General features: G+C 41.6%; 2 protein-coding genes across 4 annotated transcripts; one reads left to right on the top strand and one right to left on the bottom strand.

Annotated features, from left to right (window-relative positions):
• Positions 1–864: 864 nt before the first annotated feature.
• On the top strand, positions 865–10,515 carry gaa (alpha glucosidase). Of its 3 annotated transcripts, XM_052049608.1 has the most exons (19): positions 868–1,523; positions 1,595–1,746; positions 2,360–2,525; positions 2,788–2,884; positions 2,953–3,072; positions 3,152–3,270; positions 4,514–4,645; positions 4,738–4,848; positions 4,913–5,026; positions 5,176–5,260; positions 5,422–5,539; positions 6,673–6,806; positions 7,544–7,695; positions 7,769–7,917; positions 8,554–8,695; positions 8,780–8,878; positions 9,536–9,700; positions 9,810–9,962; positions 10,034–10,515. In XM_052049608.1, exons 1-19 carry the CDS (start codon positions 1,053–1,055, stop codon positions 10,097–10,099), a joined length of 2,745 nt encoding a protein of 914 aa, XP_051905568.1. In that variant the 5' UTR covers positions 868–1,052; the 3' UTR covers positions 10,100–10,515. The 3 variants fall into 3 exon arrangements, with proteins under 3 accessions (XP_051905567.1, XP_051905569.1, XP_051905568.1); XM_052049607.1 differs by having other exon boundaries at positions 865–1,523; positions 8,554–8,878; XM_052049609.1 differs by lacking the exon at positions 5,422–5,539 and having other exon boundaries at positions 866–1,523; positions 6,645–6,806.
• Positions 10,516–10,968: 453 nt separating this feature from the next.
• Positions 10,969–13,412, bottom strand: LOC127590164 (galactocerebrosidase-like). The gene has a single exon (XM_052049612.1). It carries the CDS (start codon positions 13,349–13,351, stop codon positions 11,315–11,317), a length of 2,037 nt encoding a protein of 678 aa, XP_051905572.1. The 5' UTR covers positions 13,352–13,412; the 3' UTR covers positions 10,969–11,314.
• Between the last annotated feature and the right edge of the window lie 3,975 nt (positions 13,413–17,387).

The following is a 17,387-nucleotide window of genomic DNA, read 5'->3' as shown; positions in this document are numbered from 1 at the left end:
CTCAGTGAGTGAGTCAGAGATCTCCAAGGTGCTGTCTGCTTTTTTTTCCCCCGAAGTCAGTGACACTTAACAGGATAAGCAGATAGCGGAAAGTGGATGGAAACATCCTGAGTAAATGTCATAACTTCTCTACACTGCACAGTTTATTAGTAAGTTTTAGCTCCTCACACTATATTGGTGGATGGAATTTGAGCATCTGTCTGGCATCTGTTCGAAACACAAAGAAATTGTAAAATCAATCACATGTAGGAGATATACCGGTACATGATTTGAATTCACATGTAAAAGCTTCAATACTGACATCAACTGTAAAAAAAAAAAATAATGCCTGACAATCATTTTTACTGAGCGGCCCGGCCAGTGGTTAGCGCGTCGACCTCATAGTGCAGAGGTTGTGGGTTCAATCCCGGCTCCGGCCTCCCTGTGTGGAGTTTGCATGTTCTCCCCGGGCCTGAATGGGTATTCTCCGGGTTCCTCCCCCATTCCCATTCAGCTGTGATTGGCTGGCAATCGGTTCAGGGTGCTCCAGCACTCCCCACAACATTTGTAAGGATTAAGCGGATTGGAAAATGAATGAATAATTTTTACTAGGGTTTGCTTAACTTTCATGATTAGAGCTACATTGGAGTTTTCTTTAAGACAACTTCACTTTGTGCTTCTAATCAATATATAATTAAAAACGGAAGTCGTTTTATTTTTGTGTAATCAATTATTAGATGACAATTTTAAATCATGCAACAAGCGTTATAGGGATCTTGCTACTTTAACTACCCTCCCATTACCCCCCGACCTCGAATTGTACTAAAATGAGATTCATACTTGTAAATTTTCAACTATTCTTAGAAATGTCGAGCATATCTGGCATTACGTCATAAACGGGTGCAATCTTTGTCGCCGTGAATTTATTTTGACCTATTTCGCTTGCCGTCGTTGTGTTGGGACTTTTAAGGACATGCAACAAAAATTTGCAATGGACACCTGAATTTAACTTTTTTGTTTTATCGCCGCGTCAATAAAGTTCTAATCCGGTCCGAAATTTGCACGGACATCCCATGGCTCTTTGGGTGAAGCTAACTGTAGCCGCGTTTCTGGCTTTCGCGTTTCACACATTCTCCGATTTGAGTCACATGCCCATTCTCTACTACAGACTGGTTCGAAATGGCGAGCCAATTAAAAGCACTGTCCGCGATAGACTCGAACCATGGGACTATTTCTTGGACGTCCAACCCTCGCGTTGCAAAATGTCTCCGGAAAGTCGCTTCGACTGTGCCCGGGACCGAGCGCTTAGTCGCCGAGAGTGTGAAGAGCGGGCTTGTTGTTACTCTCCTCTCAACGACTCGTCAAAAGCTCCGTGGTGCTTCTACCCTTATTCATACCCTAGCTACAAAATGGGCGTCATGACGCCTACCGAGCGAGGCCAGGCTGCCACTTTGACCCGGGCCTCCCCCTCTTACCTGCCTCGAGATGTGGCCACTCTCCACCTGGAAGAAAGTCGAGAGTCTGAAGGCTGCTTGCGCCTCACTGTGAGAACCAGCCGTCCTCTGACAAAAATTCTAATCACAATTTAAATAATAAATATATGCGTCCTATGCAGTTGAAGGATCGATGGTCGGACCGATATGAAGTTGAACTCCTAACTGGAGTCCCTCAGGGCAAAATTAGTCGCCAAGATGCCCTGTATACCATTGAGTACCAGCCCAATCCTTTTGGATTCGTTGTGAGGCGTGCATCCAATGGAAGGGTCATGTGAGTATGTAAAGCACAAGTAGATACTGCTTTGCTTTGTCAGCCGTTTCTAATGTGTAAACCAAAGAACTAAATACTAAAATAATGAACTAAAATAGACATGCTGGGTAGATTTTTAAACTGCTGTTACATTTTTTGAGACTTAAATGAAACGAACAACCAACCAAAAAAAAAAACCCCAACGAGACCAAGATAAATAATGTGAAAACCTTTCCCACCATTAATGTGTCTTCTACTGTGGAGAACTTATTTTAAGTTTGTGTTAATGTTTTCAAGAGGGGAAGTAAAAATAAACAGTGATAATCTGGTTGCAAAAGTGTGCCCAACCTTGTCATAATGGGCTGTTGCTCCGTTCAGATTTAACTGCATTACATTCAAACTCTTTGTTCAACTGGAAAGTTCCTCTGATTATTCCCTATTGAAGTTGTGCTGTTTTAGCAGGATTTTTATTTTTATTTTTGCTATGACTGTAGTTTTGTGCTGATACTGACTTGTGTTTGGAATAGTTCATAATTTTACCCCATCAGTTCCAGCTTCTTTATGCATGTATACATTATATAATATCATAATAATAATAGCAATCCTCATTTATTCCCCACACCCCCTCATTTAGCATGAATAGCACGGTGGCCCCTCTGCTTTTTGCTGACCAGTATCTGCAGTTGTCCACCACTCTGGCCTCCTCGATGGTGTCAGGCCTCGGGGAGCATTACACGTCTCTCCTCCTGGACCTTAACTGGACCTCCCTGACTCTCTGGAACAGGGACATGGCTCCTCATGTGAGTATGCTGGACTCATTTAATATCAACATTGTATGGTTAGATGTCTGTAAGTCACAACTCCTAATCTCAAGAGAGAAACTAATCATATAAAGTGCTGAGTGCAATAATGGACTCCCCTGACAGTATACGACAAAATTGGAATTCAACTTTCATTGTTACCTGTACTAAGCTGTAAAATATGCATTTTATCTCATCCATTTTGCACTTAAAAATCTACACTATAATGAGAGTATACCGAACTCTTTTTTTTCTTCTGCAGGATGGTGCAAACCTATATGGCTCGCACCCATTCTATGTTGTACAGGAGGGGGACGGACTGGCCCACGGGGTGTTCCTACTCAACAGCAATGCCATCGGTAATGACTTTGTTCAACAAGAGCTAATTTTCTCCTCATTCTCCATGTGTGTCTACATGTGTTTCCAGAAGTCATCTTGCAGCCTCTGCCAGCTCTGACATGGGTGTCCACAGGTGGAATCCTAGACCTGTACATCTTCATGGGTCCCGACGCTCAGACCGTTATACATCAATATCTGCAAGTTATCGGTACGGGACGCCAAGTCAGAAGCGACTCCCCGCAAATAAGCGTGTTAAAATATATATTTTTAAAAGTATTCTTCCGTAGGTTATCCCATGATGCCTCCCTATTGGTCGTTGGGCTTCCACCTGTGTCGCTGGGGCTACACAAGCACGAATATCACTCGACAGGTGGCTCGGCGGATGCACGATGCTAACTTCCCCATGGTACCTTCATGTTCATTCATTACTGATGTTAGACCAACATTATGCTTTACACCGATGAGCACAAAAAATATATTGATTATTTAAAAAAAAAAATTATGACAGTTGATTATTAAAAAAAATAGTTAACTATCCAATGCAATAAGATAAACGTTGTACAATTCATTCTTAAGTAAATTATGACCAATACTCAATGAATAACAATATACCGGAATATGTTTATTGTATCTTACTTTGAAACTGTATTACTTTTCAAACCTTAGAACTGTTGCCTCGCTGCCAATGAAAAGGTTTTACTGTACAGTCAAACCTCGGTTTTCGAACACCTCAGATCTCGACCAAAAATTTCGAGTTTTTTTATGCCTCGGCTTATGTCCGGAAATCGGTTCTCGACCAAACTGAACGCACTTGAATGCGCCACTTGATTCCTCTCGCCTTCCTTAGATGAGGAAGTGACGCTTCCTCGTGTAGCGTTCCATTGTGAGCAGACGTGTTCAATAAAGATTTTTTTTTAACAGCGTGGTTTCGGTTTTCGAACGGCCTTCTGGAACGGATTATGGTCAAAAACCGAGGTATGACTGTATTTCCAAATGTAACTTTTTTTGTCAGAAGGTGAGACAAATTAACTATTAATAATTTGAATGTAATAATTGTTTTAATTGTAATATTTAACACAAAAAAGTCAAATTAACTAATAATAATTCAGTTACGTAGAAATATGTCCAACTGTATTATGAATAATTATACTTTATTTTAATATTTGGTCATGTATATTTATTAAATATAAATATGACTTCCAATTTTATATTGCTATATTATTATTCAAAATGTTTCTGCTGTGCAAAACAATGGCCTATTATTTCGAGCCCAAACGTTAATGACTACTACTACAATAATTTGATGCACAATTGAAAAAAATTATTCCATTTGAATGTGTCATAATGATCATATAATTGTACTGTCTCTAATGTATATGTGACACTTTAATATTAAAACGGGATGTTACAATCACGTATCTCCAAATGGAAAAAAATATCTCTAAATTCATTTTTGGGCTGTTTTTGGCGAACTCCGAAAAATGTATAGATACATTCTGTTTATTGTTCTGTGACATTGCATTGTATTGTTTTATAGAAATCAAAAGTACTGCAAATGAAATTACTGGGAACAAAACAATCGTGCACATTCTTCCAATATTTGTTGTCATTTGGTAAGAAGCACCTTCTTGGCAACTATTTTTTTTAAGGATGTACAGTGGAATGACCTGGATTACGCAGACAAAGGCAGGATCTTCACCAATGACCCCTCGCGATTCGGGGACATGACAGAGATGGTGGAGGAATTTCACCAAAGAGGCTTGAAGTACGTCCTCATCCTGGTGAGGGACGTTTTCAACCATCTGCTAACTATTTCCTCCCAGTAGGTGGCGATCTGACACTTCCTAAAATATAGTGTGGGTCTTCCGTTTAGGATCCTGGGATCAGCTCAACTTCTCCTCCAGGAACGTACCGTCCCTTTGATGATGGACTCAAGCGAGACGTATTCATCAAAAATGCCACCGGTCAACTCTTAATAGGCAAGGTTAGATTTTAGTCTTAAATGAAGCATGTGTCAAGAGTTGTGAAATAAACCCATTTGCCTTCAGGTTTGGCCTGGTGCAACGGCGTTCCCTGACTTTACCAACCCGGAGACCAGACGGTGGTGGGAAGACTTAATTGAGGAGTTTTATTCGAAAGTGCCAGTGGATGGATTATGGATTGTAAGAATACACACACACAGTCCCCACCAAAAAACGCAAATATTTGATTCATTGAAGACAGAAATTGTTCTTTCTGTGAGTCTGAGTCTGAATGCTTGTTTGTTTATACGAGCCTTGTGATTGGCTGGCCAAATTTACATTCCACACAGGACATGAACGAACCAGCCAGTTTCGTTTCGGGCTCACTGGAGGGTTGTCCTGACACAGAGCTTGAGAGCCCGCCGTACACACCCAGTAAGTTCGCATCACGACTTCCCTTGTATGATCATCTCATAAAGTATGTACCGTTACTATAGATACAATATATTTAGATCAGAACAACACACTGTGTGACATACATGATTGATACCACGTTGTTCATGTGAATGGTAAATATTTGTGTGTCCCCCAAACAGGGGTGGTCGGAGGCCGCTTAAGCGCTTTCACTCTTTGTATGTCAGCTCAGCAAAATGTATCCACTCACTACAACCTGCACAACATGTACGGACTGACTGAAGCGTTTGCCACAAACAGGTTGGTTAAAGCAGCTCAGTGTTCCTGGGCTAGATTACGCTTCATCGTTTTACACCAAGGGTGTCCAAACTTTTTGCCAAGGGGGCCAGATTTTATGTGGTAAAATGTCGGGGGGCCGACCTTGACTGACATTCTTTACATTGAACAACAATATTGTTCAACAAATTTTAGTAAGCCAGTCTGTTTCACATTTCCATTTTTATTTTAATTTCAACAATCTTAAGAATTTCTTTTGGTTCATTTGAAACAGGTATATCACATGCAACTGCTTATTCACTTGACTTTTTCTTAAACAGAAGTCTCCTGAGTGCAAATTGATTGATTTGAAACATAAAATGTATCACCATGACTTTTCAATAGTCACAAAACCTTTGACTCGAACAACAGGGAAATGAACAAGCAATACACATATCCACAACTGCAAGGATCATTTGAAATATGACATATCAGTCAATATAAACACGGAGTGATGTCTTGTTAACTCGTGAGTGATGCCCTCTAGTGTCTAAATGCTATTACTCATTTAGTGAATGCTATTACTCATTTAGCCACTAGAGGGAAGCAGTACTCTATGAAACATCACTCACCAGTCTACGAGACCTCAGTCAATGTAACACGTGTTCCATTGCGCCCAACCTGCGGGCCAGGCGGCACTGATTTTATGACAGGGGCCGAGGGCCGGATGAAATTCGACCGCGGGCCGGATTTGGCCCCCGGGCCGGACTTTGGACATGCTTGTTTTACACCCTTCCATTGCATTGTTTATGATAAGGCAACATCTTTTGAGTAAAATACCCTGCAATGTGGGAAAGGAGAGCAATGCATTCCGCATTTAAATGGATTTTGAGACCAAATGTGAGATGACTATTTATGAGGAGCATCTGGAGCTCTCTGTAACACACTCGTGGACGCACACAAAGTTGTGGAGTGGTCACATGTCGATACGTACTGTCATGTAGCATTAACACCGCACGTAGAACTTATTTACAATACGTGGTAAGTCACAGTTGAATTCATCCAGAAGACTTTTTACCTTGAATTATTTTTGGCTGAGGTTGGGGTTTTTTTTAGAAGTGATTAAGGATATGTGCTATGTGTGTTGTAGTATTACAGCATACGATTGTCATTGGCAGAGCTCTGGTAAAAGCGCGCGGGAAGAGGCCCTTTGTTCTGTCTCGCTCTTCCTTCCCAAGCATCGGACGCTACTCCGGACTGTGGACGGGAGATGTTAGAAGCAACTGGGAGCAACTTGGATATTCCATCCCTTGTAAGTAGATATGTGTTTGATGCACTCAGAAAAAGCAGAGCAATCCCAGCCTCTACGTAAAAATAGCCAGCAAAATGCACTCTGTGACCGATTTAGCTACTAAGGGACCGTATAACACAAGTGACTCAGTAAGATACAGTAACATTAGCCGTTTTTTTTTTAAACATTTTTTTGCCAAGAATGAAAATTACATGCCTGGGAAAATCTGGACTTTTTTTTAGGTTGATACTCTTTTTAGGCTGATCCTACTGATTGTGTTCAGCATTGTGACATCAATGCTATTTGTTAGCCTATTAATAAAGCCTTGCAGTGTGCGTTAGCATTAAGCTAGCGAACCTTTCTTGAGGTTGCGATGGTTTTGAATATGTGGCTAATCTGGACCTTTTCGGGGGGTTTTTTGTTTTTTTTTAGACTGATGCTACTGTTTGTGTTCAGCATTGTGACATCAATGCTATTTTTTAGACCATTGATGGAAACTTTCAATGTGTGTTAGCGTCAAGATAGTGAACCTTTCCTATGGTTGTGATTGTTTTGAATACGCTGCTCTTCTGTGAAGAATTGTTCGCTCTGCCAAAATGCTGTTTGTGGAAGTGTGTTGAGTTCACTGACACCATCTCGTGCTCAATTCTTACATTTTTGCTCACAAGCCAAGGCAAACATTCAGATGAACGGCGGCTTGCATCTCGAAACACTCCAGACCTCCAACTATGTTAACATTGTGCACATTTTGCACTCAGCGGTGTTGAAGTTCAGCCTCTTCGGGGTGCCCCTGGTCGGAGCGGACATCTGCGGCTTCGGGGGTGACACCACAGAGGAGTTGTGCGTGCGCTGGATGCAGCTCGGGGCCTTCTACCCCTTTATGAGGAACCATAACGATCGGCCATATGCTGTGAGATGCACACACATCGAAATTGAGGAATTGTATTCTTGTATGTTTTCTCATTTGGCGTCATACTCCACAGCCTCAGGAGCCTTTCGTATTTGGGCAGAAGGCCCAGGCGGCCATGCGGAGTGCGCTGAATCTTCGTTACTCTCTTCTGCCGTTTCTCTACACGCTCTTCCATCACGCGCACACCTCTGGAGACACGGTGGCCAGGCCTCTCTTCATGGAGTAGGTCTTGCTAACGCACTCAGATTTCTGTTCACAGCAGGCATGGGCATAGGCTCATTCTTTGTTGCATGAATTAACAAATTCACTGCCAACAGTTTTAAATTCAGCGGTCCCGATTTTGCCAGCTATTTTTCAGCATTTTGAATGATCATTTAAGGCCAACAGAATATTGCGTTCTGTGACAACCTATGCACTGAACCTATTTAAGATGATAGTCTCTTATTCCCGGGGGGTGGGGGGGGGGTTCTACTTCTATTCTTTTTTTAGTAAGCTACTATAGAAGATGGTTGGTTTCAACAAAACCCAAACGTGGTTTGTTTTGTTTTGTGAAACCGAACATGTCAAGCAGAGACTTTGATGGTAATAGTTTTGGATTTTGTGGCACCTCAAACTATAAAACCAAAAAAAAAAAGACGGAACAAGGAAAACTAGAAATATTACACTAACCATAGTAAACAGAACGATGGCAGTATAGTCATTTATTTACAGACACACAATTAAGAAATGTGTCATGACTGACACATCACGTGGTTCAGTTGAACGTCCGTGGCTGTTTTACATGGCTTAGCTGTCATTCCCCCCCATCACCTGCATCATCTTTTCTTACGATTGTGACACACACTTTGGTCATTTCAGGTTTCCCACTGACCCTCAGTGTCAGATCATAGACCGACAATTCCTCTGGGGGAGTTCTCTCCTTATCAGCCCAGTCCTCAAGGAGGGTGCCGTGGAGGTGGCGGCTTACCTGCCTCCTGGCATCTGGTACAACCTGCACAGTGTAAGCTGCGGTGGTTTGCTTCATGAATTGCACTCACTCGCATTATCACGTGATCAAATGTTCTGTTTTTTGTTTTTTTGTCAGGGTCAGCCGTCGTACAGTACAGGCGAGTACCTGCTTCTGTCTGCCCCTCTGGACACCATTAACGTCCATTTGAGGGAGGGACACATTGTGCCCCAGCAGGTTAGTGTAACACATCGTGCAAGTACATCACAACAAGGTTTGCTCTTTTTCCCTGAAAACGTTTTGGATTAAGACTAAAACAGAGAGTTTAGTTTCTGAAATGCGCTAAGTATTTAAATGTTGTGAATGCCAAACTCCGAATATGCGCAGGGATGAAAAAAAATCACAGTGTAGTTACAAGTGCCGCGTCTATTAAAAGGATAAGGATGGTCAATACAGTATGTTCATAGATTTTGCAACTGAATGAAATAATAAAGTAGTTTATTTTATCAAAGCGCCATCTGCTGGTTGTACTTGGGCACTGCCCTGAATGACCCCTGGTGATAACAAAACACCATTTAATAAATAATATCGAACGCAGATTTATCAATGTATTATTCAATAAAAGGACTTGTTCTGACAATGGGGCTGAAAAAAAAAGTGCTAAAGGTTTGAAGAAGTGAGACTGATCGAAATATGCCAATTTTAGATGAATGACGTTCCAGAAGGTGCCGTCTATTTTTAAGTCTTTGTTCTGTGCTGAATCACTGTGGTGTGTTGATCTGGTTTATCTGGTTGTCTCCACTTAACATCTGTAATTACGTCAAGACATTTGGGCTTATGGATGCGTTTCCTTGAGAATGTCGAATTACTGCTGTATCATTCTCTCGGTTAAAGGAGCCAGCTTTAACGACAACAGTCTCGCGCACAAACCCCTTTCTCCTGACGGTGGCGCTGTCAGCGGAAGGCTCGGCCCGAGGCGACTTATTCTGGGATGACGGCGACAGCATCGGGAGCTTCGAAAATGGAAGTTATTGTTACGTCACCTTCACTGCCGGACAGGTAGGTAAAGTCTGTACTCAAACTTCTGAACTGTCATGACTTGTTTTGCAGTGTTTGGGGTATCACTGGCAAATAGACAAAGTGTATTTTTACCGCCTCACTGTTTCAGTCCCAGGTTGTGAGTGAGCCCCTCCGACTAAATGGAGACTTGGATGGTCTCGTACTGAGAAGAATGCAAGTGTTTGGGGTGCCCTTGCCGCCCCAATATGTGGTAGCCAATGGGGAGAAAGTGAGGCATTTTACGTATAATGATGATACAAAGGTTAGTGCATGGACATGAGGGGGTGGGGTGATGACTTTCCTGAAGGATAACACTCGGGTCTCTTCCAACAGGTTCTAAATGTGAGCAGCTTGGCCTTGCCCATGTCAAAGATGTTTACAATTCAGTGGGCACTGTGACGTGCTGATTTCGATTGACCACGATGCCACTGCAGAGGTATAGTCACAGCAGCTTTCCACTTCTACACTGGATCTAAATATTGGCTACTTTTGTCCTTGCTATGTAAATATTAAATCATGTAAATTTTTTTCAGTATTTTGAATTTTTTTTTAAATAAAAGAGAAATATATTCACGGTACATAGTATAGAATGTGCATCATCGGACGAGGACATTTCCTTATTTTCCCAAGGGTCACTTTATTAGGTACGTCTGCATTTATGCAAGATCTGCATGAAAAACTTTGTTCATTGGCACTTGAGTATTGCAGTATTCTGTCGCATTTTACAAGAGTGTGTAAAAGTCGTAAGTGTGACTTGACTCTGTGCTGCGATACAGATATATAAAATAATAAAAATAAATCATGTATTTGTTTATGTTTTTAAGATCGTACGCAAACATTCTATTTAGAAAGAGCATTGAGAGAATAGAAAGCAGCTGTGGCCTCTTTAATAATTACCAGAACTTGACATTTTTGCCAGGAATCCTCAGGACCTCAAATATTTTTATTTATTGTACAGCACAATTCATGTTAAATTGTCATTTAATCATCAACGTTTAAAGTTTAACATTAAGGATTACAAAAGCGGCATTTTTGCAAGAGAAAATGCTATTTTTAATATCGCCTGTATTTATTCTCCCAATTGAGTGGAAATATGGATAGTTGAGCTATCAAAGATGACAATAGCCCATGGTGGAATTTGTGTTTACATACAGTACTGTATATCATATCATACTCTGTATATTTAACTTTGGTCCTAAAACACCAGCCGCAACTAACAACGATCTTAATAATCTGTTGAATATTTTTTATTTATTCAATGAATCAGATTGGGGAAAAAAACAGTTTTAATTTCCATACCTTCAATCAAAAACAGGACATGATTTCAAATGGACAAAGTAGAAAAAGCACAACAATAAATTAATAAGCATATTTTCCAAAGTCCAAGCAGATGTATTAGTTTGACGAATCAGTAAACAGATCATTCGTCTTTCATGAAGAACAACAGAAATCGGAGAATATTTACTGTTGAAATGAGTTGGACAAATTTAAATTAAGGTCTCAACGATGAACCAACAATTGAAATAGTTGTCAGTAATTTTGATAATCAATAAGCTTTGATTAAATTGCTGCATTTCTCCTCTTCAGTCAAACAGTCACAAAACAAAAGGCTTGCTAATTGAAAGTTCTTGTTTCCAGTAAAGTTGCCTTTACTGCAAAATTATCAAACTGAGCCAGCTCAAATGAACGCGTCCCGATGGCCGCCCAGCCATTCTTCGGTGTTAACACCATCACGTTCTTCCACAATTGATAACCATTCAGCTTTCCTGATGCCAACTGGCCCTTTACAGTAAGCGACAGCGTGTGCCATTCACCTGCTTGTGTACCAGAATGTCCTTCGGCGAGAATCATTAGACCAGCAATGTCATTGGTAACTTTGTATGTTCCATCCGCAAAGACCCAGAAAAATATTCCCTGGGCTCTACGGATTGTCGCCCCTCCTTGATCAACCCGGGCTGCGATGAAAACGCCACCAATCTTTCTACTCTCCATAAAGACATCACATTCGACATGCACATCCTGCCACGTGTAGTCACCGATAATGCTTATAGTCTGGTCTGCATCTGCTACCCAAGTAATAGGTCGTGTGGTCAGAACCTGACGTAAAGTGAAGACATGAGGCCCGGAATCTGTCAGGTTGGTATAATATTCAAAAACTCCAGTCTGGTCAGCAAAGTATGGAGCTTCTGAGAAGGGAGATTCTTGGACAGTAAAGTCATCCTTGTAGTCCTTTGGGAAGGGAGAAGAGGCAGGTGGGTCTGGGTAGTTTCCCTTCTGTCCTGTCGTCATTGTGGTTACTGTGTAAAGCTCATCTTCTGAGAGACTGAGGGTAAATTTTCCATTCTTTAGCTTCACAGGACTTAGCCGCTGAAAAAAAGTGGGCTTTGTTGTCTTGAAGTTAAACTGCGTGCGCCACAGTTGCAACTCTTTGATGGAGGAAAAAGAGCCTTCCAGCTGAAAGGTTGCATTTTGTGAACTCACAGAGTATGGAGGGAGTGGAGGCCTTATGCACAATGAATGATTATGGCTCATCGTTTCTATGATAACCGTGAGATTTCCTTTCCCGTCTGTCAAGGCCACATAACTTCCACCTTTTGCCAAATGTCCAACAGTCTTCAAGTAGGTCCATCCTGGCTGGGTGAATTGTGACGTGTGAGCTGTAACCCAGATCGGCGACTCCACGACATAGTTGCCACTCCAGGGTTCGTCCGCTGTCATAAGACCGTCTCTGCCAAATGGCAGTGCCTCATAGTAGCTGGCAATGAGATTCCAACTAATGGTGGCAGTCATGAATCCATTTATGTAGTTCTGGTTCAGAATGCGTGCCCAACAGCCTCCCCCGACTTCATTGTTGAAAGTGCTGTAGTCCTCTGAAGCCCACAGCGTCTTCCTAGTCTTCAGAGCATCCTCCACAGTGTTTGTGCCTGGGTAGTGGGCCCCTATCACATCGACAACGCTGCTGAGCTCCGGATCCAGCAGAAGAGCATGCGAAATGGGCTGCCACAAGTTGTCGTTGGCGATAATCCTGACACTCTCCAGGCCGCTCTTGTCCAAAGTGTACCGCAGCAGCTTGATATATTTGCTGTCAAAGTTCCGTTCGTTCCAAATCCCAACATAGTCGATGTTGAGGTCGTGAACCTGCTTTGCGCCAAGGATCCACTTCACTACATATTCTACAGTGACGTCTGGGAAGTCGTAGGGCCACTGTTTACCACGGCCGACCCAACCAGGAAATGCCCAGGGCAAACCAATAAGCGTAATGTTGGGGTTCCTCTTCTTTGCCTCTTTCATCAACCACCATTCATATCCTCGGTAGTAATTCTCATCATCCTCGTAGTGCATGTGCGATGGCTCAGTCCCATCAGTTGATTGAGCGTCTCCTCCTATTTCGACTTTAAGAATGTGCAAAGAGGCACCAAAATTCGGCCTAAAAAGGTAATCAAGGATCTGGCTTCGGTAGGGCTCCGCATAATTGATGAGGAGACGCGTCGTCGCTCCTCCACCACTCAGTCCTCCAATTCCATCGAAGACTTGTCCTAATCCCTCAGTGTCGTTCAGGAGGTAGGTCTGTGAAAATGAGGAATCGAGAAGTAAACATGAAAATATAAAAAGAAAAACCCGTATTTTGTACGCAACAACACGATCATCCATTTCGCTGTGGTGCCGTTAACTTATTACTTCCTGAAACACCAGCACGTGATCAATCGTAATTGCGGAAGCGGTGATTTATTTTTTTTATACACCATGTCAAATATGAAAGTATTGCAAATAAAAATTCAATAAAATTGGCAATATACCTTAAAAGTGATTTATTAACAAAAACATGCATCAAGCGGTGTTTTATGGAGGGGAGGGGGACGATCTGGTTTGGGCAGAAAGTCAAGGTACATGTAAAAAGTAAGAAGTGACGAAATGGGTCTTTCAAATTAAAATAACAGCTACTTCACACTAGTCATGTCCTTTCGACGCAGCGAAGGTTTACTTTGAAAGTAATGTCCGAAATTGGAATATTTTCTGGCACCTAAAAGAAGGTATCATCAGCGGAGCAGTGAAAATGTATGGCGTCACAGAGTAAACGCACAGGGAGGCAAACAAGACTTGGAACCTGTAAACCTAGAGCTCAATTCCCGAAAAGAGGCTGTAATGCAATGTCGGCACACGCTTGTGGCCTGACATGGACGTCCACCATGGGCTGTAGACTCCTGCGGCAGGATCGATGGTGAGTCGTGTCAGCGTTCTTCTTGACCGTACATTCCGCTTGTCTTCTCATTCATTTATATTTTAAAACAGTTGCAACCCTAGAGTCTTTTTTTCGGCCGCTGTACGTTAATAACTTTTAAGTTCACCTCTGAGACGGATAACGCTGTTAAATGTCAAGTGAGGCTTTTCCAGCCATGTAAAATGTGATGGCGTGAATGGCTGGTGTGTGACTGCGGGCCTATCTGTGGTGGACATCTCAGGCGGAGGCTGCCTCAGTCCGGGATGGAGCCCCCCAACCCAATCCCAGTCTACCTACAAACACGGGCATGATTCTTCGTACATAACACGGCTCTCTAAATTGATTTTACTTTCACCCACGTCCTGCACCTGTCGTAAGCACTTCGAGCACTCAAGTGTTCCGCAGAAGCTCCTCAGACTATCAGCCGCATTCAATTTTAAATGCAGTTGTGCCCCACTCTCTTTCGCCGCAAAAAAACAAAAAAAACCCCAAAACATTTTAATGAATAATTGACATGAAATATCAAATAACATGCCTCTGAAAAAATGCAGAAGACAACAGTTCAATATACTTGATTAGCGACATTGCAGTGTCTGGTTCCAGGTGGACCAATATTTACCGTCTCTCGGGGCCCCCCTCGTAGCCGTCAGACAGCAGCCACTCAAGGGCCCTTTACGGGGGTTCCCGACAACGACATGAACCCAATTCCACCGTCTTGCTCCCCTCTTAAGAAGCAAAACAAAGGCAGTAAACCCCACATATTTGCGGTTCACTATTACGTAATTCACAGATTTGCCTTTTTTCCCCCTGTGGAAACCTATCGTGGGGTTTGTGCTCAATTTGAAACAAAATGAATATGCCACAAAATACTACCAAAGCCCTGTCTGTATAGGAAGGAAGTACAGTAATTGATGACAAGGCTCACCGCTATCCCCTGCGCAGGAGTTGATTGTGGTACTCTAAACTCTCACTATTAGACGCTTCCCTAACAAAAATTCTTGGACCTCTGTTAGACTGGACATCCATAAATCAATAGTGTACTTGCGATAAGACAGTGAGAAATAATTGGACTTTCAAACGTGTACTAGGTAAAGTACTGCAAATCAGTTGGGTGCCTTTGTTGACATTGAAGACACAGTCTCTAACAGTTGGAACATGATTGGTTGAAAGCGAGTTGTGGAGCAGTGTGACTCTTGTACTGAAAATCTTTTAAAATCAATAGGGTGCTTGATTTGATCTTCTTGATAGTTTGAAAAATGTAATTGCCTGTGCATTACTCATGAACATGTACTGATTAGATCGTGAACCTTTGCTACTTAGGCTATCTGGAACTGGCCGAAAATCAAAACCAATAGGGTACTTGTTTTGATCGTGAGAAATGGGAAAGGGATTGGTTGAAAAGTGTAGTGAAAAGCTAGTTGATTTCTGATGGCAAATATTGATAATGATTCGAACTCTGACCTCTGCAACTTAAGCCATATTGTCTCAGACCCCAATCAAACTTAATCGGGTGGCTTGCATTTACATGAAAGTGAAAAAATAAATAAAATAAAGTTTGGCTTAAAGTCTGACTGGTCGATTAATTAGAAGTAGTTAATCATTTGACCACAGCTACCACAGCCCCTCTTGTCATTTAAAATCAGCAGGGTGTTTGTTTTGACCTGGCAGATTATTTCTAAATGTTTGAGGACGGTTTGTTAAAATTAGACGTTTGACATGCATGAGTGATCTTGTCAGACATCATCCAAAATCAACAACTAGATATTTGTTTTGACTTTGGAAAAATCACCCAACCCCCCCATCCCCCAACCCCCCCCCCAAAAAAAAACAAACTCAATTTTGAGTTCCGAAACAGAATTCCTATCCTATCAGAATGTGCCCCACAAACAAAAGTAGCATCTATGTGGTATTTTTGCAAACTTTAAGCAATATATATATGAACATAAAGGGTCCGCAATACACGTAGAAAGACAATACAACAAAACTCACATTCATGTATTCTCTGCGATAAACAGTGAATGTTACTTCAGCCTACTGAACAGTTGCCCAGTTTTCTTTTTGTCTTGACAACATATGCCTGTGTTATACTGCGCCCTGGTGACCAAGATGCACATACCTAATGGCATTGCCGTTTTTTGTTTGTTTTCCAACTGGGAAAGATGATATATGTTGTTTATCTGTTCCTAATACACTTAAAACGGTTATACATTTCCTGTCCAACAGATGAGTCACCTGCCAGGTGTCATGAAAAAACACACCCACCTAAAACATGTTTTTCTGGCTTCTTTGTCAACCAGAATGCCCTTTTATTGTCGCTTTTCAAATTCATATATCAGCGTGACAAGTAAAATGCTTGAGGTAAGAATCTTGGAAACCTTTTTGTGACCTTGTGTTCATTACTTGCTTTTGGTGTCTAATTCCAATTTTTAGACGTTACATTTACGGAGTAACAAATTATCCCTCGGGTTCAAACTACAGTGCAGTGTACCGTAGCTAAACCAACAATCAGTCCGTCCAACTGACCTGAGTGGACCATAATATCCCCATAGACCGAAATAACCACAAGATAATAGAGCAGGAAGGAATATGTCACAGTTGGAGGGCCTCTTCAATCTGAAGTGATACAATAGAGCAGCTCTAGAATCAGTCTTGTGTTATTGTAATGCACATGCTTAGTATTGAGGTTGCCATTTTTATTCATGTTACAACGCTACATTACAGTCCAACCGCCGAGCTTAGTGAAAAAACACATGTCATTCCCATTGTCACCATCATGAATCCTTTTGTTCACTGTACAAATTAGAGATTCACCGATATCAGTACTGGTGCTGGTACTGTGCATCTGTACTTGTACTCAGATATGTGAACCTCTACAAGATTATGAAAGCCAAACTCAGTTTGTCATATACGGTCCACGCTATTTTTCTCCATTCGGGCCCCCTTGAGCGTTCGTGTGCAGTTTGGCAGATAGCAAACCGGTCTTCAAAAAGAATCCATGTGTAAATGTGCTTAAAGGTGACAGTCTACTTTGTTTACTGTCATACTTCAACACTCTATAAAGAGAATTATGGTCATATAACGCATACATAGATTTTACGAACACATTTTAATTTCCGTTAGCTCAATGAACAGAATCCAATTTTGTTTTACAAATACAGTACTTTGGTGTTGCTCATATCTTAGAAATCAATGATTCAAACGCAATAAAAAAAACCACAGCTGTGGTAGAGACGCTAGTACTCATTTCTATGGTTGTGATCATTTTCCGCTATACAATTGACACTGGAAAAAAACTAATAGAAACTGTAAATTTTACAGTTATATATATATAAAACCGTATTGGCCCGAATATAAGACGGTGTTTTTTGCATTTAAATAAGACTGAAAAAGTGGAGGTCGTCCTATATTCGGGGTCTAGACATTATACCCATTGACGACGCTAGATGGCGTCAGATACCATTGAAGTGA

The sequence above is a fragment of the Hippocampus zosterae genome, chromosome 17, assembly GCF_025434085.1.
Source record: "Hippocampus zosterae strain Florida chromosome 17, ASM2543408v3, whole genome shotgun sequence".
Taxonomy (NCBI): Eukaryota; Metazoa; Chordata; class Actinopteri; order Syngnathiformes; family Syngnathidae; genus Hippocampus; species Hippocampus zosterae.
This window is presented reverse-complemented; position numbering and strand designations above follow the sequence as displayed.

Coding starts and splice junctions, on each gene's coding strand:
- LOC127590164 (XM_052049612.1), bottom strand. CDS start 13,351: ATGGATGATCGTGTTGTTGCGTACAAAATACGGGTTTTTCTTTTTATA.
- gaa (XM_052049607.1), top strand. CDS start 1,053: ATGGCTCTTTGGGTGAAGCTAACTGTAGCCGCGTTTCTGGCTTTCGCG. Junction 6,807..7,543: donor ACTTGGATATTCCATCCCTT/GTAAGTAGATAT, acceptor TTTTGCACTCAG/CGGTGTTGAAGTTCAGCCTC. Junction 9,963..10,033: donor CGTATAATGATGATACAAAG/GTTAGTGCATGG, acceptor CTCTTCCAACAG/GTTCTAAATGTGAGCAGCTT.